This window comes from Halichoerus grypus, chromosome 5, assembly GCF_964656455.1.
Source record: "Halichoerus grypus chromosome 5, mHalGry1.hap1.1, whole genome shotgun sequence".
Classification (NCBI taxonomy): Eukaryota; Metazoa; Chordata; class Mammalia; order Carnivora; family Phocidae; genus Halichoerus; species Halichoerus grypus.
This window is the reverse complement of record NC_135716.1, coordinates 98,073,084-98,100,697: the sequence shown is the minus strand read 5'-3', so window position 1 is coordinate 98,100,697 and position 27,614 is coordinate 98,073,084. Positions and strand designations below refer to the sequence as shown.

The 27,614-nt window shown below is 40.7% G+C and overlaps 2 protein-coding genes and 1 long non-coding RNA gene across 7 annotated transcripts in view; 2 read left to right on the top strand and 1 right to left on the bottom strand.

The window, feature by feature from the left end:
* Positions 1-3,614: 3,614 nt before the first annotated feature.
* On the bottom strand, positions 3,615-7,970 carry LOC144381756 (uncharacterized). Its single transcript, XR_013447539.1, has 2 exons — positions 6,650-7,970; positions 3,615-3,867 (listed from the first exon to the last, which is right to left on the bottom strand). It is a non-coding gene; the product is annotated as an uncharacterized LOC144381756 (long non-coding RNA).
* Positions 7,971-13,052: 5,082 nt separating this feature from the next.
* On the top strand, positions 13,053-20,697 carry PRPF38B (pre-mRNA processing factor 38B). The gene is made up of 6 exons (XM_036109921.2): positions 13,053-13,623; positions 16,428-16,496; positions 16,795-16,946; positions 17,027-17,087; positions 19,266-19,489; positions 19,759-20,697. The coding sequence occupies exons 1-6, from the start codon at positions 13,342-13,344 to the stop codon at positions 20,618-20,620; spliced, it is 1,650 nt and encodes a 549-aa protein (XP_035965814.1). The 5' UTR covers positions 13,053-13,341; the 3' UTR covers positions 20,621-20,697.
* Positions 20,698-21,963: 1,266 nt separating this feature from the next.
* Positions 21,964-27,614, top strand: part of FNDC7 (fibronectin type III domain containing 7) — a 42,131-nt gene continuing 36,480 nt past the window's right edge. For 4 of the 5 annotated variants that reach the window (XR_013448009.1, XR_013448008.1, XM_078072657.1 and 1 more), the window contains exon 1: positions 21,964-22,233. The gene's annotated coding sequence lies outside the window, so the exon portion shown is untranslated. Of the gene's footprint in view, positions 22,234-25,048; positions 25,123-27,614 lie in introns of all 5 variants that reach the window. The other variant, XM_036109898.2, reaches the window with a different exon arrangement.

Sequence of the window (27,614 nt, the reverse complement as noted above, 5' to 3'; positions counted from 1 at the left end):
ATTTATTTACTTGACAGAGTAGCAGAGGGAGAGGGAGTGGCAGACTCCCCGCCGAGCAGGGAGCCCGATGCGGGGCTCAATCCCAGGACCCTGAGATCATGACCCGAGCAGAAGGCAGATGCCTAACCAACTGAGCCACCCAGGCGCCCCTATAAGTGACCAAAAGTTATCCTGCATGCTAGGTTGAGCCTGACGCTCAAAATAGGATGAAATATTTAGAGGTCTTGGGAGATTATTGTATTTTACATGTAAAAGGAATGTGAACATTTTGTGACCAGAAGGAAGATTATGACAGATTAAGATGCACTAAGATGCACAGGCAATTCTTTCTGTCCACAGGTCCTGTCCCAGTGCTTTAATATAACCACCTTTTTGCACCTGGGGTGGGGGTGAGTGGGTTGGGGGGAACTTAAGATGCACAAATTCTTTGACACTCCTATCTATAAGTGGGGTCTATGTCTTCTCCTTTCGAGTCTGAATGAGTTTCATGATTTTTACCAATGAATGTAATACCAAAGTGTCAGTTTGGGGCCCAAGTGTTAAGAAACTAGTAGTTTCAACTTCATGTCTCATGGAACTCCCACTCTTGGAATCCAGGCGCCAAGCTGTGAAGAGGAAGCAACCCCATGAAGAGGCCCACCGGGAGAGAAACCACAATTTCCCTCATCCCCACCCACTGGCTGACAGCATCAACCTAGTTTTGCTAGGCTTGGGTGAACTGTTTTGAATGAGAATCCTCCAGACCCAGATAAACCATTTTAGCTAACTGAGGGCTACTAGAGCAGCTTTGCCCACATGCACAGAGAGCTGGAACTATCTTAGAGTTTACATTCCCCTAGGTAGCATTTTGTCAATGACTAAATAGTATGGATGTATAAAAGTCAGCTTCCTAGGGGCACCTGGGTGGGTCAGTCGTTAAGCATCTGCCTTAGGCTCAGGTCATGATTCCAGGGTCCTGGGATCAAGCCCCGCATCGGGCTCCCTGCTCAGCGGGAAGCCTTCTTCTCCCTCTCCCACTCCCCTGCTTGTGTTCCCTCTCTCGCTGTCTCTCTCTCTGTCAAATAAATAAATAAAATCTTAAAAAAAAAAAAGTCAGCTTCCTAGGGGTACCTGGCTAGCTCAGTTGAAATAGTACTCTACTCTTTTTTTTTTTTCAGATGATAACAAATGTTTTATTAACAACAACAACAACAAAAATGGCAGAGGAAATGAATAGAGATTGCTGGGGAGATGAATTTAAAATAGGGGGTCAAAGGGGTGCCTGAATGGCTCAGTCATTAAGCGTCTGCCTTCGTCTCAGGTCATTAACCCAGGGTCCTGGGATCGAGCCCCGCGTCGGGCTCCCTGCTCTGTGGGAAGCCTGCTACTCCCTCTCCCACTCCCCCTGCTTCTGTTCCCTCTCTCGTTGTCTCTCTCTGTCAAATAAATAAATAAAATCTTAAAAAATAAAATAAAATAGGGGGTCAGAGAAGCCCTCCTTGAGAAGGTGACATTTTGAGCAAAGACTTGAAGGTAGGAGCATCTTGGAATATTCAAGGAACAGCAAATAGTATAGCTGGAGCAGAGGAAGAGGAAAGGGCAAGGTAGAGCATGCAACTCTTAATCTCGGGGTCATGAGTTCGAGCCCCACTTTGGGTGTAGAGATTACTTAAAACATAATAAACTTTAAAAAAAGTAAATCTGTAAATAAATAAATGTTAGCTTCCTTGCCTCAAGTTAGAGCAAATGGGGTATAATTTATACTCCAGAGTTCCCCTGAGGTATCAGGCTACTATCCACAGGACTTGAACCGAAATTGCACTACTGCCTGTTTTCCTCCCAGTCCTGCTTCCCCTCTCCCTTACCAGCTTCTCCTAGGAAGATCACTTGCACCTAAATCTTCCTAACCATCTGGCTTAGGGAACCGGACCTGAGACAACCACCCTGGCTGGTTGTTGTTGTTTTTGCTTTGTTTTGTTTTTAAGATTTTATTTATTTGTCAGAGAGAATGAGAGAGAGAGAGAGAGAGGCAGGCAGAGAGAGAAGCAGACTCCCCGCTGAGCAGGGAGCCCGATGCAGAACTCGATCCCAGGACCCAGGGATCATGACCTGAGCCGAAGGCAGACGCTTAACCAACTGAGCCACCCAGGTGTCCCACTCTGGCTGTTCTGTGGAGAATGAATTGGAAGCCAGAAGAGTGGAAGCCAGCTGACCATTTAGAAGGCCAGTTCAGTAAGTCAGAAGAGGTACGACAGTGGCCCAGATTTTGTGACAACAGTGGAGGTGCGACGATGCGCACAGAGTCCATATGAACTTCATAATGATACGGTTGCTGTAAGGGGTGATAAGGAGGACTCAGGACTATTTCCCAGCCTTGTGCACGTGTGCTCATGGTGGTGGCACCAAGTGTGGCCTCAACCTGCAGAATGACACAGGCAAGTTCCTGGGCCTGTACATGCTGCAGGAACACTTTGCCGGCAACTGCATCATCATGTCCAACCAGGAAAACATGGCTGAGGTTGACAAGATGACAGGCAGGTCAATAGGCAGTTTAAAATCTATGTTATCTGCAGAGCCATTTTCAGGAGAGGCGAGTCGGATGACTTATCTGGCCAAGGCTGACAGCATTATCTCAAAGAACTTCTGAATGGGGAGGGTCACGGATGTGGAATATTTGTCATAAATAAATTGTGGCACTCCCCCACCCCCAAATATTTACCACGTTCCTGGTATGATCAACTGGAGGATGGAGGTACCATTACTAGGTGGAAAAGACTATGGAGGAAGAAGATTGGAAAGGATTGAAAATCAAGAATTCAATCTGAGATATACCAACTTTGAGATGCCTAAAAGACATCAAGTAGAGATTAGAAAGTTAAATGGGTGAAAGTGCAAGGTTACATCTCAATCACTTTTTTTTTAAAGATTTTATTTATTTATTTGACAGAGGGAGACACAGCAAGAGGGGGAACACAAGCAAGGGGAGTGGGAGAGGGAGAAGCAGGCTTCCCGCAGAGTAGGGAGCCAGATGCGGGGCTCTATCCCAGGATCCTGGGCATGACCTGAGCCGAAGGCAGACGCTTAACAACTGAGCCATCCAGGCACCCCTTGAATATTCTTGTTGACTTGGGATGAGCTCTCCACTCTAAGATAACTAGCTCAATCCTGTCACCACTAATCTGATAGACCTGTTAGGATGTGCCAGGTGGGGCTTAGGGACTCCCACACAAACAGAATTCTGATTATCTGAGTGATACCTAGGACAATTCTGAGATTGGTGAGCAGATAAGGCTTCTCTGCACTCATGACCTAGACTTCTTTTTCTTTTTTACATTTTTACTTACTTATTTTTTTTATTAAGTAAACTCTATTCCCAACATGGGGCTTGAACTCAACACCCTGGGATTGAGAGTCGCATGTTCTACCAACTCAGCCAGCCAGGGCCCCCTTCTTTTTATAAAGAAACACTAGCATTTTATTCTCTCCCATGCTAAAAACTGTCAACAGATTCCCAGGGCAGGAGAGCATTCCAAACAGACACGAGGAAAAAGCTGTTTCAGGTAATATGTTGAGGGTTCCCAAGATCACTCTCAAGGTTGGGTAACTCAGTAGGAAGACTCACAGGACCCAGCATATAGTGGTAGTCATGGCTCTGATTTATTACAGTGAAAGGAAAGCACAATCAGCAAAGAGAAAAATACATGGGGCAAAATCTGGGGCAAGCCAGGCACAAAACTTCCAGGCTCCTCTTCCAGCTGAGTCCCAAAGAACATGCTTAAATTCCTCCAATAACAAGTTGTGATAACTCATAAATGGCACGTGACCAGGGCCCTTTTTGGCACAACCATTGCTCCTTTTCTTGGTCACCTTGGCATCAGGACCCAAAAACTAAAAAATTATTTTTAAAGATATTTTATTTTTCAGAGCAGTTTTAGGTTCGCAGCAAAAATGAGCAGAAATTATAGTGTTCCCATAAAACCCTTGTCACCATACTCATAATATTACTTCCTAGCAATATTCCACATCACAGCAGAACATTTATTACAATCAATGAATCCACATTAACACATCACTGTCACCCAAAGTTCATAGTTTACATTAAGGTTCACTCTTGTTATTGTATATTCTAAGGGTTTTAACAAATGTATAAGACGTGTATACACCGCTGTAGTATCATACAGAGTATTTTCACTGCTCTAATAATCCTCTGTGCTCCATGTATCTCTTGGAAACTGCTGATCTTTCTGCTGCCTTCATAGTTTGACTTTTCCAGATGTCATACATTTGGAATCATACAGTAGCCTTTAGCGATTGGCTTTTTCTACATAGTAATATGCATTTAAGTTTCTTCCATGTCTTCTCATGGCCGGATGGCTCATTTCTTCTTAGTGCTGAATAATATTTCATTGTCTGAATGTACCACAGATTATCCATTTACCTACCTGGTTGTTTCCAGGCTTTGGCAACTATGAGTTAAAGCTGCGAGAAACAGCTATGAGCAGTTTTTAGGTGAATATAGCTTTCAGTTCTTTTGGATATATACGCAGGAGGGCAATTGCTAGATCATAGGGTAAGAGTGTGTTTAGTTTTATAAGAAACTGCCACTGTCTTCCAAAGTGGCTATTATCATCAGCGATGAATGAGAGTTCCTGCTGCTCCGTAGCCTCCTCAGCATTTGGTGGTGGTGGTAGTGTTCTGGATTTTGGCCATTCTGAGGGGTGTGAAAGAGAACTTCAAACTTGCTCCCCTGTGTCCCAGCTACAGACGTGTAGTGGTATCTCATTATTTTAATTTGCATTTCCCTGATGACATATGGTGTTGAACATCTTTTCATATGCTTATTTGCCATCCTACATTTTCTTCGATGAGGTTGTCTGTTAATCGGTTTGTTTGTGTTTTTAATTTTAAGTTTTATTTAAGAAATCTCTATACCCAACATGGGGCTCGAAATCACAACCCTGAGATCAAGAGTTGGATGCTCTACTGACAGAGCCAGCCAGACGCCCCTTGACTTTTTTTTTTTTAAGTAAGTCCCACACCCAACTTGGGACTTGAACTCAGGACCCTGAGATTAAGGGTCACATGCTCTACTGACTGAGCTAGTCAGGTGCCCCTTCTTTTTGTTCACTTTTAAAGTCTTTGTATATTTTGGATAATAGTCCTTTATTAGGTGTGTCTTTTACAAATATTTTCTCCCAGCTGTGGCTTGTCTTCTCATTCTCTTGATCTCTCACACCTTTTTTGATTGACATTTCTAAAATTTTTCATCAAAAGCTTAAGTGGTTGTAATGGATATAATTTGCTGTGATTTATAAATATTGACTTTTGACGATAATACACTACTTCTGGGCACCTGGGTGGCTCAGTCATTAAGTGTCTGCCTTCGGCTCAGGTCATGATCCCAGGGTCCTGGGATCAAGTCCCGCATCGGGCTCCCTACTTAGTGGGAAGCCTGCTTCTAACCTCTCCCACTCCCCCCTGCTTGTGTTCCCTCTCTCGCTATCTCTCTCTCTGTCAAATAAATAAATAAAATCTTTAAAAAATAATAATACACTACTTCTTTAAAGAAAGTCAATGAAATTAGGCATTTTAAAAACACATGAAGCTGGTTTGGAAGTGAGAAATTTTATCTCATTACTTTTTCTCCTTGATCTAGTATTTCATTTCACTTCCCTCATAAAATTTTATCCTCACAACATTTTTATGTTCACACGTCTTTTATTGGTCAAATGATTGTATTTCTCTGTAAATAGAACTATATGTTAAAAAAATTTTAAATTTCCTAAGAGTATAAAGCTCTAAGTTTTAAAACTTATTTTCTTCTATATGACTGTTTTAACAGTTACTGTTAGTACACAACTGATCAAAATAGGAGAGATGTATTATAAAAATTGATAAGTATTAAAAACATAAGGCAACATTTTGTTGGAAATATATCTTTCAATGAGATTATATATATATATATATATATATATATATATACATATACCTATTTTTTTTGGAGGGGAAGGACACCTGGGTGGCTCAGTCGGTGAAGGGTCTTCTTCGGCTCAGGTCATGATTCCAGGGTCCTGGGATCAAGTCCCACATATGGCTCCCTGCTCAGCATAGAGTCTGCTTCTCCCTCTCCCCTTGACCCTCCCCCTCCACTTGTGCTCCTTGCTTTCTCTCAAATAAATAAATAAAATCTAAAAAAATTTTTTTTAAAGTGGGAATCTGGAAAGTGAATCCTTTAAAACAATCTGAATGTCCATGCATCCAGGCCGACCTCATAAAACCATATATATTGTATACTTAAGGAATTTTTAGAGGATAATGTATCAAAATGTATCAAATATATCAAAATGTTCCATTTTGGAAAATCTTAAGCAGGGTCCACACCCTGCGTGGGGCTCAATCTCACAATTCTGAGATCATGACCTGAGCCAAAACCAAGAGTTGGACACTTAACTGACTAAGCCACCCAGGTACCCCCCCCAACTGAGTAAATTTAAAGGTCTAGTTAGCTTTCTTCCAAGGATCCATAAATGGGGCGGTATCCCATCTAGCAAAATGAAAGGAGGTCCTAGGAGTTGTACAAAATAGAAGGCTTTCATAGGCAGATAGAGCGTGGGACAAGAAAGTTAAAAGATTGATTCTTTCAAGCAAGCTTACAGGGCAGGGGTCTTACCAGGCTGATGAGCTTACAAGTGCTGATCAGGAAATTCCAGACTGATTGGTTTAAAATTCCACTCCTAGACAGACTCTTTTTTTTTTTTAAGATTTTATTTTATTTATTTGACAGAGAGAGAGAGCCAGAGAGCACAAGCAGAGGGACTGGCAGAGGGAGAGGGATAAGCAGGCTCTGCACTGAGCAGGCCCAACTCGGGGCTCGATCCCAGATCAGGACCTGAGTGGAAGGCAGACACGCCCAACCATCTGAGCCACCCAGGCACCCCTAGACAGACTCTTAACTATAGAAAGCAACGTGAGGGTGGCTGGAGGGGAGTTGGGTGGAGGGATGGGCTAAATGGGTGATGGGGATTAAGGAGGGTGCTTCTGATGAGCACTGGGTGTTATATGTAAGTGATGAATCACTAAATTATATTCCTGAAAATAATATTATACTATATGTTAAATTTAAATAAAAATTTGAAAAACATAATAAATAAATAAATAAATAAATAAATAAGTAAGTAAATAAATAAATAAAAATTCTGCTCCTAGAAGAGGCTGAAACTGCATTAGCTATTAAATCTTGGTGAGGCTTAGCACCAGAGACTCCATTTTGGGCCCGTTGTTTCCAACAGATACTTGCTCATTTTTTTTTTTTCTTGCTTCCTCAGAATCTGGGTATGAACCTGGCTGAATCCACATGACTCCTTCCCTATCTCACTCCATTCTTTAATTGGGGTGCCTGGCTGGCTCAGTTGGTAGAGCCTGGGACTCTTAATCTCAGGGTTGTGAGTTTAAGCCCCATGATGGCCATGGAGCCTACCTAAAAACAAAACAAAACAAACAAAACAAAAAACACATTCTTTTTGCTTTGGGGCCTACGGCTAACTGCTTGATTCTATGTTCCCCATTCAAATTCCAGCAAGGATCTGGATGCCCGGGCTCATCTCATTCAGAGGGAGCCAGATCACAGGTCACTGGTTAGCATGTGGATCAGTACTCCCTCTGGCCACACAGCCAAGGTCACTTGGTATAAATCATGGCCACACAGGGTTGCCCTGTCAACAGCACTAGGAGTAAGACAATTACACTTAGAAGGGGCAATAGGTATGCCAAAGCCATACAGAGAAGGGGCTGTTATTCACAGTTATTCTCTCATATGATTTTCAAAGTTTTTGAGATATAACCTCTGAAATATTCCTTATTTCTTGTTAACAGCTTAAAATAAACCTGGTATCAAGTTTATGACCCATCTGCCGAGGAGCTCAATCCCATCTGTAATCCTGGCTGTGCTCTACAGTTGGCAGCCACACAGAACTCTCTCTGGCAAAACACTGTATCAGAATTAGATTCCTAATGGGAAGTAAAAAGTTAACAGTTAGATTTAGAAAATAAGACTGCAATAACATTTTAAAGGTGAATTTAGAATTTAATAAAAATGTTAAATGCTATTTAGAAAGCAGTAATGGAAAACACTTAAGGTCACAGTATGTGCTAAGTCCTGTTCTAAGCATTAACACATCCTAAATTTGATTCACATAAAATCTGATGAAGTAGGTAATAATAACATCCCCCATTTTAACAGATGAGATAATGAAAGCAGAGAAAAGTGAAATAACTTGTTTAAATCAAAACAATGGAGACAGAATTTAAACCCAGGGGGCGCCTGGGTGGCTCAGTCATTAAACATCTGCCTTCGGCTGAGGTCATGATCCCGGGGTCCTGGGATGGAGCCCCGCATTGGGCTCCCTGCTCAGCGGGAGGCCTGCTTCTCCCTCTCCCACTCCCCCTGCTTGTGTTCCCTCTCTGGCTGTGTATCTCTCTGTCAAATAAATAAAATCTTAAAAAAAAAAAAAAAGTTCTTACCTTTAAAAAAAATGTATCAAGAGAAGAAAGTTTGCATTTATATAGAGAACAAGAGAAGAAAAAAAACATTCTGTAACAACCCTCACTGTAGAGAACTCTGGAAGATGGTAGGAATAAGGGACCCACTATTTGTAATCAGTGTCTGAAGTTGGGGCAATCTTGGGGAACTGAGCCCTTAACTATGCAGTCTGTGCTAACTCTGAGTAGTTACTATCAGAATCAAATTAAGTTATAGAACACGCAGCTGGTGTCTAGAGTTTGAAAATTGGTTGGTGTATGTGTTGGGGCAGAAGCGGGGGAACCCACACATTGTGTCAAAAGTGAGTAGGGAAAGTTTTCTTTTAACTATTTACTTAGTACCTACTATGTGTCTATCCTTATGCCTAGTGCTGGGAATGATTCACTGAAAGGCACAGACCCTCCCTCTGGTGGCTGAAGATGACAAATCAGCAGATAATTACAGTGTATTCAGAATTAATATTCAGCCAGTATATATTCGTATGGCTGTACCAATTTTTCGTATCACCCTTGAAAAAAAAATTAAGTAGTGCAATAGTGACAAATAGTTCCCCGAATACATTTCTTCTTTCACGCCTCAGAGCCTTTGCACAGGCTAGCCTTAACTAGAATATCCTTTCCCTTGTATTTGCCTAGTTAACTCCTAATAATTTTTTAGGTAATCTCTATACCCAAGAGGGGGCCAAACTCACAACCCGAGTTCAAGAGTTATATGCTCTGTGGACTGAGCCAGCCAGGCACCCCTAATAATTTTTAAATCTCAACTCATACCTCTTCTGAGTCAGTACTTTGAAATCATAACCAATAAACATCCTTGATTGTTCATATCAACAACACCCCTGAATGTGCATACATTATATCAGATTTTCAGTTCTTGGGTACTTCAGTCAATGGCTTCTTATGTTACTCTAGATTTGCAGTTGTTCTAAATAGTAAAATGTTTAAAACACCAGAACATTTATTTTAGTTACACATGGCAGTTATTTTAATTCTTTACTCATTTATTCATGAGTGATACATATTTATTTTTTAAAAAGGTTTTATTTATTTTAGAGAGAGAAAGAGTAAACGCAGGGGGAGGTGGAGAGGGAGGGACAAGCCGACTCCTCTGAGTGCTGAGTGCAGAGCCTGAGGCAGGGCTCAATCCCACCACGAGAGATCCCTGACCTAAGCCAAAAATCAAGAGTCAGATGCTTAACTGACTGAGTTGATAGCAGCTATATTTATAATAGCCCAAAATTAGATACCCAAATGCCCATCAACAGATGATTGAACAAATTATAGGAAATCCCACAATGGAATACTACTCAGTAATAAAAACAAAACAAAACCCATAACCCATTGATAAAAGCAATAAGAATAAATCTCAAGCTTATGCTGAGCTGAAGAAGCCAGGCAAAAAGGGAACTAAGTGTACGATTCCATTTATTTAAAATTCAAGAAAATGAAAACTGACAGGAATTGGCTGCCTGGGCATGGAGTTGGAGGGAGACGCGGATTGCAAAAGGCACAGGAGAACTTTTGGAGGTGATGCAAGACTGTTATCTTGATTGTGGTGATGATTTCATGAGTGCTGTGGTCTGAATGTATCCCTGCAAAATTTGTATGTTGAAATTCTAACCTCCAAAGTGACCCTATTAGGAGGTGAGGCCTTCAGATGTTTAAATCATGAGGGTGGAGCCCTCTTACATGGGATTGGTGCTCTTATGAAAAAGACCCCAGGAAGTTCCCCACCCTTTCATCCATGTAAGTGCATCTAGAAGGTGCCAACTATGACCCAAGAAGAGCATGTCCCTTGATCTTGGACTCTTTAGCATTCAGAACTGTGAGAAATAAATTACTGATATTTATAAGCTATCCCATTTGTGGTTATTTTGTTATAACAGCATGAATGGACTAAGACAATGGGTGTGCACGTGTCAATCAGATCAAACCAAACTTCCCAGCTTTATCTATATACAGTGTAGTGCTCCTAAGTTAAATATCAATAATGTTTATTTTTAATGGGGGATAATAATAATATCTTCAGGCCATTGTAGGGATTCATTGACTATGCTAAGCACTTTATACCTGGCTCCCTTAGTTTGGTGCTCTTGAGACTTGGATATTAAACCTCAACCTCTCTACTGAGCACATTTCACTCAGAGTCTAGGGGTAAATGAGTATCTAAGACTACACAGATCACATGTGGTAAGGAATTTTTAAAAGATCATAGAATTTGGCAATTGGAGTGTCACTAGGTAAACTCAATAAACTTATTATGCAGACAGAAAAATACACATAAAATAAAGGAAGAATAGGATTCAAAATTCTTTTTCATTGTATTTTTAACTTGGTAATTCATTAGAGGTTGGAATCATCAGTTTTCCTTGGGAAGTACATTGGTACTTCTAATCTAATGTATAGAAAAACAAGATCTACTAGGAAGTGAAAACCACTTATCTCAAAGCTTCAGTTTTTAATGTAAAATAAACTAGAAAGAATGATCACTCATGTACTGTCTATCTAACTCTAAATGTCATTCCAACCATTCATTTATTTGCTTATTATTTAAAAAAAGATTTTAACTATTTGGGAGAGAGGGAGAGGCTGAGCAGGGTGAGGGGCAGAGGCAGAGGCAGAGGGAGAGAGCAGGGAGCACGACACCTGGCTCCATCCCAGGACTCTGAGATCAGTGACCTGAACAGAAGGCAAAGGCATAACCAACTGAGCCACCCAGGTACCCCTCCAACCATTCATTTATTTATCATTTATCTTTCCTTGCATTCTGTCTTACCACAGCATCCCAGTTTACCTCCTACTTCTGTCTTTTCTCTCCTGCTGTTTCATCTTCATCCAGGTGTGGATTTTCCCCTCCTCCTGTGTATAAGCCACTAAAAATTAAGATCTCCACTTTCCAAACCTCCAACCCCAATAGTTTCTAGGAAAGAGTAAATGACAAAAAGTGCCACAGGGGCACCTGGCTGGCTTAGGCCAAAGAGCATGCAACTCTTGCTCTTCTTGGGTGGTGAGTTTGAGACCCAGGTGTAGAGATTACTTAAATAAAACTTAAAAAAAAAAAAAAAGTGCCACAGAAATCAAATAGGATGAAGAGTGAAAAAGGTCACTGAATTTTGGCAATGGCAATTAGGATGTCACTAAGTGAGCCATCCAAGGTTTTGAGTAGGAGTGTTACACTTTTGGAATGAAGAATCCGGCAGTACTCTAAAGAATGGATTGGAGCCAGAAAATATTAGGAATAATAGTATCTATAAGTAGATTTGGGGGTCATAGGTGTAATTATGTAATCCTTAGATTTAAATGTCATTAAATCCCTATGTTTCATCTTGGCATTCCAGGCACTCAACAGTGGCCCAATTCCACCCCAGCCATTACTCCCCCATCAGCACATTTCCTGGCTCCTGTACTGGACCATTTACCGTCTAATTGGACCATTTACCGTCTAACAAGCCTGATCTTTCCTGCTTCTACATATCCTCAGGCTGTTCTCTGCTGATAAAACTGCCCAGCCTGACAGTTATCTGTATAAACTTAAGTGCTTCTCGCAGCCTTCTTTTAATTCCCAAATACCACGAATCTCTAGGTTAACAATAGCTTTTGAGTGACAAGACCGATTCTGACTCATTTTTACACCTCCTCCCGCTTGCCTCCCTCCTCCCCCGTTCAGTGCCTCGCCCAGTGTTTACCACTCAGAATGCATCTGCAGAATGGATGAACTCGAGTAGGGAGGAAAGAAAGGCACCAAACAAAAGCTTGTAGAATTCTACTAGGCTCTACAGGTATAGTAGTTCTTTTAATGCTCCGATGTTTTAACAGCCCAGAACGATGTTTTCCAATCTTACAGCTGAATAAATTTGGGCTCAAACAATAAAACTTCCGGCCGTACACTACAGCCGGCAGACAGAAAGATCTAACTATTGCATCGGAATCACATGGAGGAATGAAGTCCTGAACATCATCCCTTCCAGAGATTCTTAAAATTGTGAACCCAGGGGCGCCTGGGTGGCTCAGTCATTAAGCGTCTGCCTTCGGCTCAGGTCATGATCCCAGGATCCTGGGATCGAGCCCCGCATCGGGCTCCCTGCTCGGCGGGAAGCCTGCTTCTCCTTCTCCCACTCCCCCTTCTTGTGTTCCTGCTCTCACTCTCTCTCTCTCTCTGTCAAATAAATAAATAAAATCTTAAAAAAAAAAAAAAATTGTGAACCCAAGAGACTAGGATACTCCGTAGAAGCCATAGTCACGAATTCGCAAGCATATATCCATGCGAACCCTCTCCGCCCGGCTTTCAAGAGGAAAAACTGGGCCCCCAACCGAGATTCTAAAACATACGAATTGGGCCTTCAACCCCTTCCGCTGCCCCCAAATTCCCAAGGGAAACCTCCTAAGAGTCGGACACTGGAAACCACCGCAGCGGCCGCAGCGTGCACAGAACGTGCGGAACTAGGAAGAGGAATTTCCAGCCCAGCTAGGCGTGCCTGATTGGCTGCCGGCTCAGCTTGGAATTCTGGGGCTTGCGACGTCACATCCGCCGGGCCCGCCATCTTGTTCCCAGGGGCAGTTGGCGGAAGAGATCGCGCTCCGTGGCCGCCGGCTCGCCTTCTGCCGGGAGTTCTCGCGGCCCGCGTCTCGGCGTCTGCTTTCGATCCAGGGTCCTTTTGTCGGCGTCCCCGTTGCCCTCCTTGATCCAGCTGGGGGACAGCGAGGTGGCCCCCCTCTCCTGACGGCGTTCCATGGAGTAGGGTCCCGGACCGTTGTCCCGAAGAGCGAGATCGAGCTTGGCCCCTTCCCCCTCCCTTCTCCCTCCCTCCTTCCTTCCGCCGCAACATGGCTAACAACAGCCCCGCGCTGACAGGCAACTCGCAGCCGCAGCACCAGGCGGCCGCGGCCGCGGCCCAGCAGCAGCAGCAGTGCGGCGGTGGCGGCGGCGGCGCCACCAAGCCGGCGGTCTCGGGCAAGCAGGGAAATGTGCTGCCGCTGTGGGGCAACGAGAAGACTATGAACCTCAACCCCATGATCTTGACCAATATCCTGTCGTCGCCTTACTTCAAAGTGCAGCTCTACGAGCTCAAGACCTACCACGAGGTGGTGGACGAGATCTACTTTAAGGTACGAAGAGTCTAGGCCTGGGGGGCCAGGGGGCGGGCGGGTTAAGTTCCGAGGAGGGGTTAGAGGAAACGGGCGGAGGCGGCCCTTGAGGTCTGAGCATTTGTAGGTGCGGGAAGGTTGGGTGGGGGAGCGGTGGTCAGTAGTCTGCCTGGGAGGGGTCAAACTGGGGCCGCCCTCTCATTTCTTTTTCAGATTTTTAAGGCTGGGAGAGCCCGCCTGTATTGAACTCTCCTCCCCCAACCTCCTGCCCACCCCTGGGGGGAGTTGGACGGGAGGGGTGGGGGAGGGGAGAAAAGAGTAACCGAATCCTCTCCAGTTTACAGCTTTAAAATTATTCCTTTTGACGTGGATCTACTCAGCGCCAACTTGTTGGTGCTTCTCCCGCTCACCCTGGGCCAGGGCGTGCATTGACTTCAATGTTGGCCTCGTGTTGTTGGTATTCTCTATCCGATCCAGACAGGGAAATGGTCAGTGCGTGTGTCGGGTGGGGGTGGGAGGGTTGAGGGTGGAGAGGTGCCAGGGCAAGAGGTGTACAGAAGGCCTGGAAATTTTCCCAGCAGGAAGTCAGGAGTAAGTGGTCTCAGTTACTTGTGCATTGGGCTTGTTTAGAATTATCTGGGCCCTGGGCTTCTGCGGCAGGGTCGGTGCTGGCTTGGCTGTGCTGGGGAGCTCACCTGGCGCCTCCTCACTGCACTCTTGTCTCAGTTCTTGTTTCGTTAGCAGGATTGACTCAGTCTTGCAGCGAGGCTCGGAGCAGCCCAGGGTCGCAGGTAGAGGTATGCACTATTAATCATGCTCAATCGCCATAAATGCATTTCCCTGGTTAAATGAACGGCTAATTAGGTATTTTTTGGCCATTGGTTTTGGGCTTTTCTACACCAACTAGATAGGTTTTCTCCACTTCCCTGCAAATTATGTAGTTTTAAAAATATCTTCCAGGCCTCTTAAGGTTAATTAATGTTTTAAGGAATATTAATAACAGTCTTAATGATCTTTAAATATTTTAGCTAGAACATCTAACAAAATATCATCTGTTTTGTGTATTTGACTCTCAAAACATTTGACAGACCACATAAAGTACTTTCTGTGATCTGAACATACCTGTAGAGGTGTTAGCAAGAGGAAATTCTCTATTTGCTTTTAGGTTCTATTTTGTCCACAGTCCTCCCCCCACCCCACGCCCTTAAGCGATTAGGTTATTGAAGGATTTTGAGATACTAGTTGTTTTTTGATAGAAAATCATATTTTGAGAATACAATTCAACTTTGGGTATGTAAAGTACACTGAAATTTTGTTATCCTTTTACAAGAATATTGTAAGTGTAATACTATGAACTAGGTTTTTTAGTTTTTAAAAGGTAAGGCCTTTTTCAGCATGAATACAGTATGGTGAATATTCTTAGCTTTGTGTAGTAAACTTCAAACAATTGAAAATTGGGTTCCTGCTTTTTTTGTAGCAGGTTCTGTTTAATAATACAGGCAGATGTTAATGTGATAGAGGAGAAGCTCGTTTTCAAATTCAAATATTGTGTTTTGAAACAATTTAAGACTACTAGAAATTATTTAAATTTAGTTATAAAACTAAAGATCCAGGCTTTGTTATCAAGATGTCCAGATTAAATAATCATTGAAATATGTAGGCTTCTAGTTTTGATTTCGTGTTGCATCCGCCCCTTTGGCTAGCCTTTAAGGAATTGAAACATCTTTCATACAGCAAACTGGGGGAAGGAAATGAAACCGTAAAGCAGTGCTGAGCATAATAGTGTAGTGCTTACATTTAAATGCATGCTTTTCTGTCTGAAGCCACAGACTATAAAAATGCAACCATGGGTGGGCAAAAATACAGTTTTAGAAATGCATACTGAAAGAACAGGATTTTATTTTGATTTTGTTTTAAATTAAGAAATACAGATCTTTCTAAAAGACCTTGAGTTATATGTTATCGAGCTAAAATTCTTTCTTTGCTATTTTTAGGTAAAGTATGCGGTTTTTATAGGGTACTCACTTCAACAAAGATGATACTGTATCGATTAAACATAATATAATGACTAGTCACACTCACACACTTTTAACAGTTTATTTTCTGGGGAAAGATTGAATTGGTTCACATAATTAGGCTGAAAATGAATTACTAACAAGAATGTTCTGTGTAGGTGTGGCCCTTGTAATTTCATCTCTAATCAGGAATGAACATAATGCCTGTTCATGGTAAAAAAAAAAAAAAAGTACAGATAAAGTTCCATAGTTTTGCATTAGAAGTAACTTGTTACTGTTTTAACATACATACTTCAAGTTATTTTTCTTTATTTTATGATGTAGAATTTTAAATCACCGTAAAGTTAAGGGTATTAAATTTTTTTTGAAATAAATACTAAAACTTCATTGATACTTTTTGCTTCAAGTTGGAGCCTTAAATACATTTTAAAATGAGAAATTTTTTAACGACTCATAATAAGACACAAAATTGATATCAAATATTTTTTTACAAGTATATGAGACTCCTAGAAATCTATTGGCTCCATAAGTATCAGCTCTCTACAAAGCCTATTTTAATGGGATTTCTGCTCATAAAACTGTTGAGGTTTTGTTAAACTCTGGCAGTTTTATTGGTGCTTTTTAAAAGCTAAGCATTTTTTCAAAGATGGTTTACATAATGTATGGAAACAAAATATATGCATCATGTCAAAATCAGCTTCCAAACTTTTGGAAGAAGCTGCTCTATTATGGACTTGGGTTTACTTTAATCATAGTTTTTAAAAAAATTCGAAGTATGAATGTTTGTTGTGTTCCTCTTTTCTATTTCAGGTCACGCATGTTGAACCGTGGGAGAAAGGAAGCAGGAAAACAGCAGGCCAAACGGGGATGTGCGGAGGGGTAAGTAGAAGTACGTGCATTTTTCAGTTTTTCTGTGTCTGATAACTAAGTTTAAAATTAGGAAACTAAAAGTGACAGTTACTCCAATGACAGTTGGCAAAGCTTAGAAGTTTGTTTTATTTTGTTTTTATCTAAATTCAAGTGTCTGGTGAATGGGGTTAGAAAGTTTGCTGTTTTATTAATGCTCCATTCTTAGTTCTGGATTATATCTTGTTATTAATACCTGATAGGATTAATCAGTTGGTGTTAAATATCTGTTAGTTATTTTACTACTTTTTCTTACCTGTTTCCCCTAAAGGTTCGAGGTGTTGGAACAGGAGGAATTGTTTCTACAGCTTTCTGCTTGTTATACAAATTATTTACTTTGAAGCTAACTCGCAAGCAAGTGATGGGTCTCATAACACACACAGACTCTCCATATATTAGAGCCCTTGGATTTATGTATATAAGGTAAGCATGCATTTATCTACATTTCCATTAAATCCATCATTTTAAATCACATAAGGCTAATTGATCTTTTGTAATTCTAGGTACACACAGCCCCCTACAGATCTATGGGACTGGTTTGAATCCTTCCTTGATGATGAAGAGGTATGTCAACAAGGGTAATAATTAGTTTTCTTCTGATTACTCTCATGTTTTTAATATCTTTTATTTATTGGAAGTTTAATGTTTGTTTTTCAGAATTTTCTGTAGTTAAATTCACGCATACTTTTGGAATTGCTGTCCTTTTACTAAGACTTAGTGGATTTTATATATCTTAGGTTAACTTTCTTAAAGTTTCTTATTTCTTAGTTGTTTAGATGGTTTTGGTAACTATTGAAATTTTTTTCTTTCTAATTATGTTTTGTATATTGCATTGATCTTGACTTGTAAAGTTGATAGTGACTTTTTAAGTGGGCCATGCTCAAGATTGAGGTGTTAAGACATGCGCATACAGTACTAATTATAGCGCTTTATTCTCTTGGAACTTTTCAGCTCTCCACGCTCTTTTTTCCACATTTTAATACTCCCACTTGCGTAGAAGTACAAAATTGAAGAGCTGGGTGGGATTTAAATAGGGTGAGAGTTTAGAGGATTTATTCAAAATGATCAAAATTCTAGCTTTCTGATTCCTCATATGTTATATTTATTTATAAAGCCAGAAGAAAACCTTAAAATTAGTACTTTAGGTTCTTGTTTCTTAATTAAAAAAAATTTTTTTTAAAGTAATCTCTACACCCAGTGGGGGGCTTGAACCCATGGCCCCAAGGTCAAGAGTCACATGCTCTAAGACTGAGGCAGCCAGGTGCCCCTTTTTGTTTAATTATAAATCTGGTTTGCCACTCAAGCTTAACAAGGTTGAGCTTGTTACATATGTTCAGGAAACAAAAGTTACTTTCAGAAACATTGCTGTGTCAGATTTAAATCATACATGTATTAATATGCTTACACAATAAAGTCCAAGATCTCAAAAGGTACTTAATACATACCTGTATTGTCCATACATATGCCCCCACCACTTTGTATTTTAAGGTTCATAAAGTAAACTGAGTGCCATGCCTCAGTAGTCTCATTTAAAACATTTATCCCAAAGAATTTGTTGAATTAAAGGATAGTTCTAATAGAGATCTTTCTGGTGTGTTTTTATTATGTGCACATCTAAAAACATCTCACTCTTGTAGAAATGGAAAATTTTTGTCTGCATTTTTTTGGCAGGGGCTGTTTACTGAATTAATATTTCTGAAGAAGCAAAAAAATGTATTAGGTGATAAAGCACAGTCTTTAAAGTTGTTTTTCTTTTTAGATGAGATTTTTCAGGCCAAAGCACTGCTCCCTTCTATATTTAAAAAGCATGTCCCTCTTCATAATTGGTATTGTATTAGGTTTGTTTCTGAATGCTTCTATTTAATCTGTTTTTTATTGTATTTACAAACCTGAGGATCTCTATTTAAGCTAACTTATTGTTTTCTTCCTTAGATATCTGCAGCGATTATATTTGGAAATACTGTATATCTGAACACTTAAATGTGTGTGAGTGCAAGCAGTTTTACCTTTAGCTCTTGTTTTCCTGTTTAGATAACAAATCTCACTTTCCTTGTGTGCTTGCACTATAGGTTTGGGACTGACAATAGCTGACTAACATGTCCTGAGCTGTGAGAGGGCATAGCAAGAAGGCCTTCATGCGGTAATGACCCTTTTCAGAGACAATGGTCATCATGGATTATGCGTTTCCAATTATTTGTTCATTTATTTATTTTCTACATAACTCTAAATTAGAAACCTCACTGCTTCATGGCAGTTGGTTTGCTATTGCTTCCAGTTTTATTAGGGCTTCATTTTATATTAGAGCTGTTAAAAGATAATCTTTAGACAGGATTGTCTGAAGTAGTTTATACGTAGTTAGGCTACAGTGCTAGGAATGATGTGTGCAAACGTGTCCACAGAAAGAAATACATACTTAGTAGGTATGTGGAATGTTAATTTAAGTTTATTGTTCCACAGAGTTTAGTAATGTAAGGGGCTGTTTCGTATTCCTGTTTAACTGAGTGAGATCAGTGCTCTTTTATGCCCATGAGGCTGCAGGATTTGTTCTCACCTGCATGCACACACTAAGCCCAGATATTTCTCTGTATCATTCATTACCAGATTAGTAGGGTACACAAATTACAATTTTTGTTAGAGTTTTTTTGTATTTGAGATTCCAAAGATGGTAATATTTTTATAGTATTCATGTATATGTTGAAATTATTTTTTTTGACGGCTAGGATATCTTTTGTGTTTTTGTAGGACCTAGATGTGAAGGCTGGTGGAGGCTGTGTAATGACCATTGGAGAAATGCTACGGTCTTTTCTCACAAAACTGGAGTGGTTTTCTACCCTGTTTCCAAGAATTCCGGTTCCAGTTCAGAAGAATATTGATCAACAGATTAAAACCCGGCCTAGAAAAATCAAGAAAGATGGGAAGGAAGGTGCTGAGGAAATAGATAGACACGTTGAACGCAGGCGTTCAAGGTAACGTACCTCTTGGAATTACTTTAAAAATAGGCTTTTTACAAAGGTCCTTGGAAATCAGTGGCAAATTCTCAGGAAATTCTGTGTATGCTGTTCATTTTATGAGTTTGTCACTTTCAACCCCAAAAGGTCATTTTATGCCTTTTAGGGCCTTTAATTGTTCCTAACATGTCTGTGTAAGTGGGGGATCTAAATAAATAACGTGAAAGTTAAATTTTTAGGATATGTTTTGTTCGTTGACATTTTCTTCTTCCTTTCTTAAATATTAGGTCTCCAAGGAGGTCACTGAGTCCACGGAGGTCCCCAAGAAGATCAAGAAGTAGAAGCCATCATCGGGAGGGCCATGGGTCTTCTAGTTTTGATCGAGAATTAGAAAGAGAGAAAGAACGCCAGCGACTAGAGCGTGAAGCCAAAGAAAGGGAGAAAGAAAGGCGGAGATCCCGAAGTATTGATCGGGGATTGGAACGCAGGCGGAGTAGCAGGAGTAGGGAAAGGCATAGAAGTCGTAGTCGAAGTCGGGATAGGAAAGGGGATCGAAGGGACAGGGATCGGGAAAGAGAGAAAGAAAACGAGAGAGGTAGAAGACGAGATCGTGACTATGATAAGGAAAGAGGTAATGACCGAGAAAAGGAGCGAGAGCGATCAAGAGAACGGTCCAAGGAACGGAGAAGTAGGGGTGAGGTAGAAGAGAAGAAACACAAAGAAGATAAAGATGATAGGCGGCATAGAGATGACAAAAAAGATTCCAAGAAGGAGAAAAAACACAGTAGGAGTAGAAGCAGAGAAAGGAAACACAGAAGTAGGAGTAGAAGTAGAAATGCAGGGAAACGAAGCAGAAGCAGGAGCAAAGAGAAATCAAGTAAACATAAAAATGAAAGTAAAGAAAAATCAAATAAACGAAGTAGAAGTGGCAGTCAAGGAAGAACTGACAGTGTTGAAAAATCAAGAAAACGGGAACATAGCCCCAGCAAAGAAAAGTCTAGAAAGCGTAGCAGAAGCAAAGAACGTTCCCACAAACGAGATCACAGTGATAGTAAGGACCAGTCTGACAAACATGATCGTCGAAGGAGCCAAAGTATAGAACCAGAGAGCCAAGAAAAACAACATAAAAACAAAGATGAGACTGTGTGAAATTTTTTTTGTAAAAGTGGATCACATTGAATCCTATAAATGTTTGATTAAATCTGCTTTCTTTTTCTTCCTCCCAAGTTGAGATTGTGCAGTAGTTACACACACTTCAAGCTCCCTGTAGGCTGCGTTTTCATTTCCTCTTTTGTGTAGGGAAGTGCCTTTGTAATCCCAGTTATTGCATTGACGTTTTCACCCAGTTGTTGAGTTTGATACATGATGCACAGATTGTTCTTGCATTTTTATTGTTTAATTGTTTTTGAGATGTACAGTCTGTACATATGTCCTGAAAATGTTTTAATTCCTTTGGCATGGTTGCCATGTTGGTTAAATTTGTATAAGGCAATAAACTGCCACTAATTCTATTTTTGTTTTGTAGGTGTGGGATTATGGTTTGTGTACTGAAGTTAGCATGGATGTGCTTCTCATAATAGAATGCTAAAGACTTTGAGAATGGATCTTGGATGTCTGTTATAGGAGAATTTTGTGCTTTCAGTGTACATGAAGGCAGCAGTTGTAGGATTAACATTCTGAATGTCCACTGTATATTATCTTGGAAGGCTCTTGTGAATGTGTTACACTTAATATTCTCCACAGTTAACTTTAGAGAGATTCATGACAAGTTAGTTTCTGATGCAGAGGTTTCAATTAGGCTGTGATTTGATCAAAAGTCCTTTTAGCATTCTACCTCAAAGGGACACTGTTAGTATGCCCAAAATCTATTCACTTAGTTTTCCTTTTTTATTTGAAAAAATACATGACCTGTAATCTTTTTTTCTTGAATTTCTCAGATTTTAAAGTACTATATTAAAGGAAAAAATTAATGTCTAAAGCCTAGCATTCTTGCAGCAACCCTATACTAACGTGAAATTGGGAGAGGGTGGGGCAGATGAGTAGAGAAATAGATTCAAGCCTCAAGCTTCCAAAGCATTTTTATAAATGGAAAAAACTTAAATTATGAGACAGCTTGATATAGTGTCCTTTTTTTAAAATTGAAAACTTTTTTTATTGATAATGAAGATTGCTGTTTGAGTTTTTAAACTTAATCTAGAACAGAGAAGTATTAAAGTAATGCTGCGCTGCATTATTTAAGATTATCAACAAATTATTTGATAGATTGATCTTATGACTTGTATTCTGATTACGGAGAACGATCATGAGTGTGGAATAAATACTGGATTAAATCCTTTATTCTGGGTGTTGGCTTTTCCCCCATTTGTCAGCATTTTTTAAAGTATTTTTATTGTGGAAATTGGTACAGTGTTAGAGTCACTTTGTGTAGAGGGATGGATATCTCAGTGGCCAGATAACAAGTGAATTTTAAACGTGTAGACTAGAATTGGACATAGGTGATAGTCAATAATCCTTACTAGAGTTCTTAATATTGGCAGTTCCCTTTGTCAGTGGGTGTTCTGTGTGTCATTAGGTGTTCTTTCGATTGGGTGATTACTTAGTTTTCACATCAAAGGTGCTTATTGAGATACTTTGCACTTGGATTACATATTAGAATCATTTAAAATTTGGACTTGAAGTTTTATAAGATAACTCATCCAATTTTTTTTAGAACAAGAAATTGAGGTGCAAGGTGATGTGTTCAGTCAGTGCCAAGACTAAAAGTGAGTGTTCCAGTGTATACCATATTAACATGTTTTATCTCACTGTTTATATTGGCCAGCTTGATGGGCACTCGGAAGCCACCTTGCAAAAGTGTTAAATGGGGCAGACAAGTATATTTGGAAGAGTCCTTCATATGTGGGCTTAACATTTGTACCTACCTAACTCCAGAAAAATCTCATTAAATGAAGGAATTCCTCTCTGAAAAAATGCTATGCTTTTTTTTTTTAATAAGTAGATCAGTCATCTTGCCTTTTATTTGAGCATCAAGTGAATTGACACTAGACATAGGAAAGTATTTTCAAGTAGTGAAAGATTAATCTTACATTGAAAATATTTTTAGCATACCTAAATTATGGTGCTACTCCTGAATATAGTTCCACCCGAAATGTTAATTTAACTGTATTTTAGGTAAAGTGTGGAAAGAATTTAGATGAAAGTACTGTCATAGGCTGTATTTGATTTATGATTTTTAATGTTGTTTGCTCTTGAACATTTTGATAAGTAGTAGAACATGTTAATAGTACTAATTGTTGCCAAATATATGCATGGTTTAATTTGGAGAGTGGCTTCCTGAAAGACTGGGAAAACAAGTGGCTGCAAAAGACCTCTCAATTATTTCTTAGAACATGAGCAAACTTGAAAAGCTTTTGATAGAACGTTATAAATAGCAGCCTCCATCCAGTGTTTGTTCTCGGCTTACTGAAATGGCCACCTTTTCGTGTATTAATATCTTTCATCTGTTTTCTAATGTTCCATTTGCAGTTAAATACTATACGTGGGCTAGTATATTATCAGTCTTGAAATTTTAATATAAAATCTTCATTTTTTTTTAAAGATTTTATTTATTTATTTCGCAGAGACAGACACAGCGAGAGAGGGAACACAAGCAGGGGGAGTGGGAGAGGGAGAAGCAGGCTTCCTGCTGAGCAGGGAGCCCGATGCGGGGCTCGATCCCAGGACCCTGGGATCATGACCTGGGCCGAAGGCAGATGCTTAACGACTGAGCCACCCAGGCACCCATAAAATCTTCATTTTAATGCCCAATTTATAATCTGTTTGTTGGGTTTAGTGCCTTAGTTCCTCTGAGGCAGTGGTTTTTAACCTTTGAGTTAATGGGCTTCTTTTTAGGAATCTAATGAAAGCTACAAATCATGTCTGGAAAAATAAAAGTACTCTAAAACTTGCATGCAATTTCAAAAGAGCTAAGCTGCCGTAGGGCTTTTGTGCTGTTTACTTTTTTTTTTAAAGCTCTGATAGGTGAACAGTAGTAGTTGGGAATGAACTCCTGAGAGTACCAAAGGCAATAGCTTTTGGGTTGTTTTTGGTTATTGGTTTTTTGCTTAAAAGGTGAAATGGGGATAAAAGCTTAATGGTACTCAATTATTTTTCTCAAAAGAGTTGTCCTTTATGAACATAGTTTTTAGTTTGGGCAAAGATGAGGCCCAGACAGGCAGTTTATACATTTTTCAACTGATTCCAGGGTGCAACCTGGATTACACAACTGATTAGTTGGCCGGTTCTCACTGGTTATAGTGGCCAACTAATGGACTTTATTTTATTTTAAAGATTTTATTTTTGAGAGAGTGCATGAGCAGGGAGGAGGGGCGGAGGGAGAAGCAGACTTCCCCCTGAGCAGGAGCCCGATGCAGGACTCGATTCCAGGACCCTGGGATCATGACCTGAGCCGAAGGCAGATGCTTAACCAACTGAGCCACCCAGGCGTCCCTGGCCAATGAATGGACTTGAAATTTAGTTACGGTCCTAATCTGATTCTATCATGAAAATGCTGTAGTCAGCCTTGAGCAACTAATCTAATTATGGGGAGAGCTTGTTTTTATGGAAAAGGAAACATTTCTTCCTGAAATTTCTTTTGAAATTCCATCCTGTGGGATATCACAGCACTTCACAGATACTACTGAAGTGGCATTTTTCATTTTAGGATCACTGGCTATCACCATGTGTTACTGTAGGAAGCATGACAGTGAATAAAAACTGAGAAATGTTACGTAGCCGACTTAAAATCCATTCTGTTTCTCAGAGCATTAATAGTCAAATTTCTTTTATATAGTCTTGATCCATAATGTATTGCACACGTAGAATGTATTCAGGGTAGGGAAGGTTGTCTTCAGCATGTTGCAAAAATTGAGTTCTATTTGCTCAAATAGAGCAGTTGACCTTAAAGCATTTTATAACACACAAACCATGAGGGTTTTTTTTTTTTTTTTATCACAAAGATCAGGAAAAGAAAAGCCATCATAAGGAAATCTTCACTTAAGCTTCCCTGATGTGGAAATACCTAAAATCCACTAGTCTAAAGCTAATTTTCCTTGGTCCGTGCTTGTTCTGGCCATTCTGAAGCTGAATTATTTCTTCATTGGGTCCTTGGATTTAGTCACTCCCTGCCAATTCCACCAGCCCTGGCCTCCTAACATCCTCAGTAAATATACAAGTCTAAGTGAGAGAAAAAGTGCTTGCTGAGCAAATGCAAGAGAAGTCCTCTTGCCTGCTCTACTTCTCTCCTATTTAGAAATTCTGAAGTCACCAGTGTCCTTAATAGTACCCAAAGGTGAAGTTTCTCAAGTGCTGGGCTCATTCAGCCAGTCCAGGTACTGGTTCAGTGAGCATTCCTTCTAGAATGATGCTCTTCTCCCTGATCCATGTTTTGGGAAGTTGAGTTACGCCGAGCCTTGTGCAGGGACTGCCACCGATAGTGGACATGCCATTTATCAGTTTATCCTCGGTTCCCAAATCCCTCTTTGTTCTTCTTTGTGTTGCTGGGGCTGTGCCCTCCAAACATTTCTTTTTGCCTGCTAGCAAAATACTCAACTTCTCAGGAGAGGATACTGGAGGGATGCTGCAGAAGAAAGGAGCTTCTCATCCGGGTTCTGGTGTGTTTTCTTTTTTCTTGTTTCTGTAGTGTGTGGGGGGGGGGGGGGGGCAGGGGCACCTTCTGGGAGAATGCTTCCCAGCAAGTGCACTGATCCTGCCAGCTTCCCAGCAAGTCTTCAGGCAACTTTCCAGCAAGGCTCTTTGGCAGCCCAGTGGGTTGCTTCCAAACTAGTTTTGTTGACACCCTCTCCTCTCCAGCCCCGGGCTTCAGTAGCAAACAGTGGGTCACATCCACACCCTCTCCAACAGTCTGACTCTCAGTCTTTTTTTTTTTTTTTTTAAGATTTTATTTATTTATTTGACAGAGACAGAGATAGCGAGAGCAGGAACACAAGCAGCGGGAGTGGGAGAGGGAGAGCAGGCTTCCCGCTGAGGAGGGAGCCCGATGTGTGACTCGATCCCAGGACCCTGGGATCATGACCTGAGCCAAAGGCAGACGCTTAATGACTGAGCCACCCAGGCGCCCTGACTCTCAGTCTTGCCAAGGAACCTGTCCCAGATGTGTTCCTTACTTGGGGCACTTGCTCAGCCGTAGACACAATGACTGCTCCTACAGCCACTATTGCTGTATTGAGTTCTCTTTACCCTTAGTAATTAATCCCCTGTGACTGGGTACTCGTTCTCTATACCACACTTTGCCTGTTCAAATTACTGTGTCTCAGGTTTGAACTGGGCCCTGACTGGTACAGTGGATTAAGATACCAATCATAAGGGTACCCACCTCAGTAGGCTGGTTGATAACCCCTAATGTAGTGTAGTATAAAGCTCTCAGCCCGTTAAGTTTGCTGAAAACTATGTGGTGAATCAGACTGGCTTTTTTTAATTATTATTATGTCAGTCACCATACAGTACATAATTAGTTTTTGATGTGGTGATCCAAGATTCATTGTTTTCATATAACACCCAGTGCTCCATGCAGTACGTGCCCTCCTTAATACCCATCACAGGCTAACCCATCTCTCTACCCCCCTCCCCTCTAAAACCCTCAGTTTCTCAGAGTCCATAGTCTCTCATGGTTCGTCTCCCCCTCCAATTTCTCCCCCTTCATTTTTCCCTTCCTTCTCCTAATGTCCTCCATGCTATTCCTTATGTTCCACAAATAAGTGAAACCCTTTGCTAATTGACTTTCTCTGCTTGACTTATTTCACTTAGCATAATCTCCTCCAGTCCCATCCATGTTGATGTAAAAGTTGGGTATTCATCCTTTCTGATGGCTGAGTAATATTCCATTGTATATATGGACCACATCTTCTTTATCCATTCATCTGTTGAAGGGCATCTCAGCTCTTTCCACAGTTTGGCTATTGCGGACATTCCTGCTATGAATATTGGGGTGCATATGGCCCTTCTTTTCACTACATCTGTATCTTTGGGGTAAATGCCCAGTAGTGCAATTGCTGGGTCATAGGGTAGCTCTATATTTAATTTTTTGAGGCACCACCACACTGTTTTCCAAAGTGGCTGTACCAACTTGCATTCCCACCAACAGTGTAAGAGGGTTCCCCTTTCTCCACAACCTCTCCAACATTTGTTGTTTCTTGCCCTGTCAATTTTTGCCATTCTAACTGGTGTAAGGTGGTATCTCAATGTGGTTTTGATTTGAATTTCCCTGATGGCTAATGATGATGAACATTTTTTCATGTGGCTGTTAGCCATTTGTATGTCTTCTTCAGAGAACAGTCTGTTCATGTCTTCTGCCCATTTTTCGACTTGAATATTTGTTTCTTGGGTGTTGAGTTTGAGAAGTTCTTTATAGATTTTGGATACCAGCCCTTTGTCTGTAATGTCATTTGCAAATATCTTCTCCCATTCTGTGGGTTGCCTCTTTGTTTTGATTGTTTCCTTTGCTGTGCAGAAGCTTTTTATCTTGATGAAGTCCCAAAAGTTCATTTTTGCTTTTGTTTCACTAGCTTTTGGAGATGGATCTTGAAAGAAGTTGCTGTGGGCGATGTCAAAGAGGTTACTGCCTATGTTCTCCTCTAGGATTTTGATGGATTCCTATCTCACATTGAGGTCTTTCATCCATTTTGAGTTTATCTTTGTGTATGGTGTCAGACTGGCTTTTTTTTTTTTTTTTTTTTTTTTTTAGATTTTATTTATTTCAGAGAGAGAATGAGAGAGAGAGAGAGAGAGAGCACATGAGAGGGGGGAGGGTCAGAGGGAGAAGCAGATTACCTCCTGAGCAGGGAGCCCGATGGGGGACTCCATCCTGGGACTCCAGGATCATGACCTGAGCGGAAGGCAGTCGCTTAACCAACTGAGCCACCCAGGCACCCCAAACTGGCTTCTTAACAGAATTTTGACTGAGAACTAGGAATAGTCCAGTCCTTAGAAGTATGGATAAGACTTGTGTGGTTGTCACAGAAAGATGGCCATGTGAAAGAGATGGCACAATGAATACCCTCTGGCTGCCTTGCTTCCTGCTGACTTTTTCGTTGTTTTTTGTTTTTTTGTTTTTTGTCTGGTCACTGGATATGCTTGTGATTTCTGC

Bases quoted from the DNA above. Each gene is read 5' to 3' on its own strand.
- PRPF38B (XM_036109921.2), top strand. From the start codon at position 13,342: ATGGCTAACAACAGCCCCGCGCTGACAGGCAACTCGCAGCCGCAGCAC. The intron at 16,497-16,794 runs GTAAGTAGAAGT...TTTCCCCTAAAG, and splicing joins AAACGGGGATGTGCGGAGGG to GTTCGAGGTGTTGGAACAGG. The intron at 17,088-19,265 runs GTATGTCAACAA...GTGTTTTTGTAG, and splicing joins CCTTCCTTGATGATGAAGAG to GACCTAGATGTGAAGGCTGG.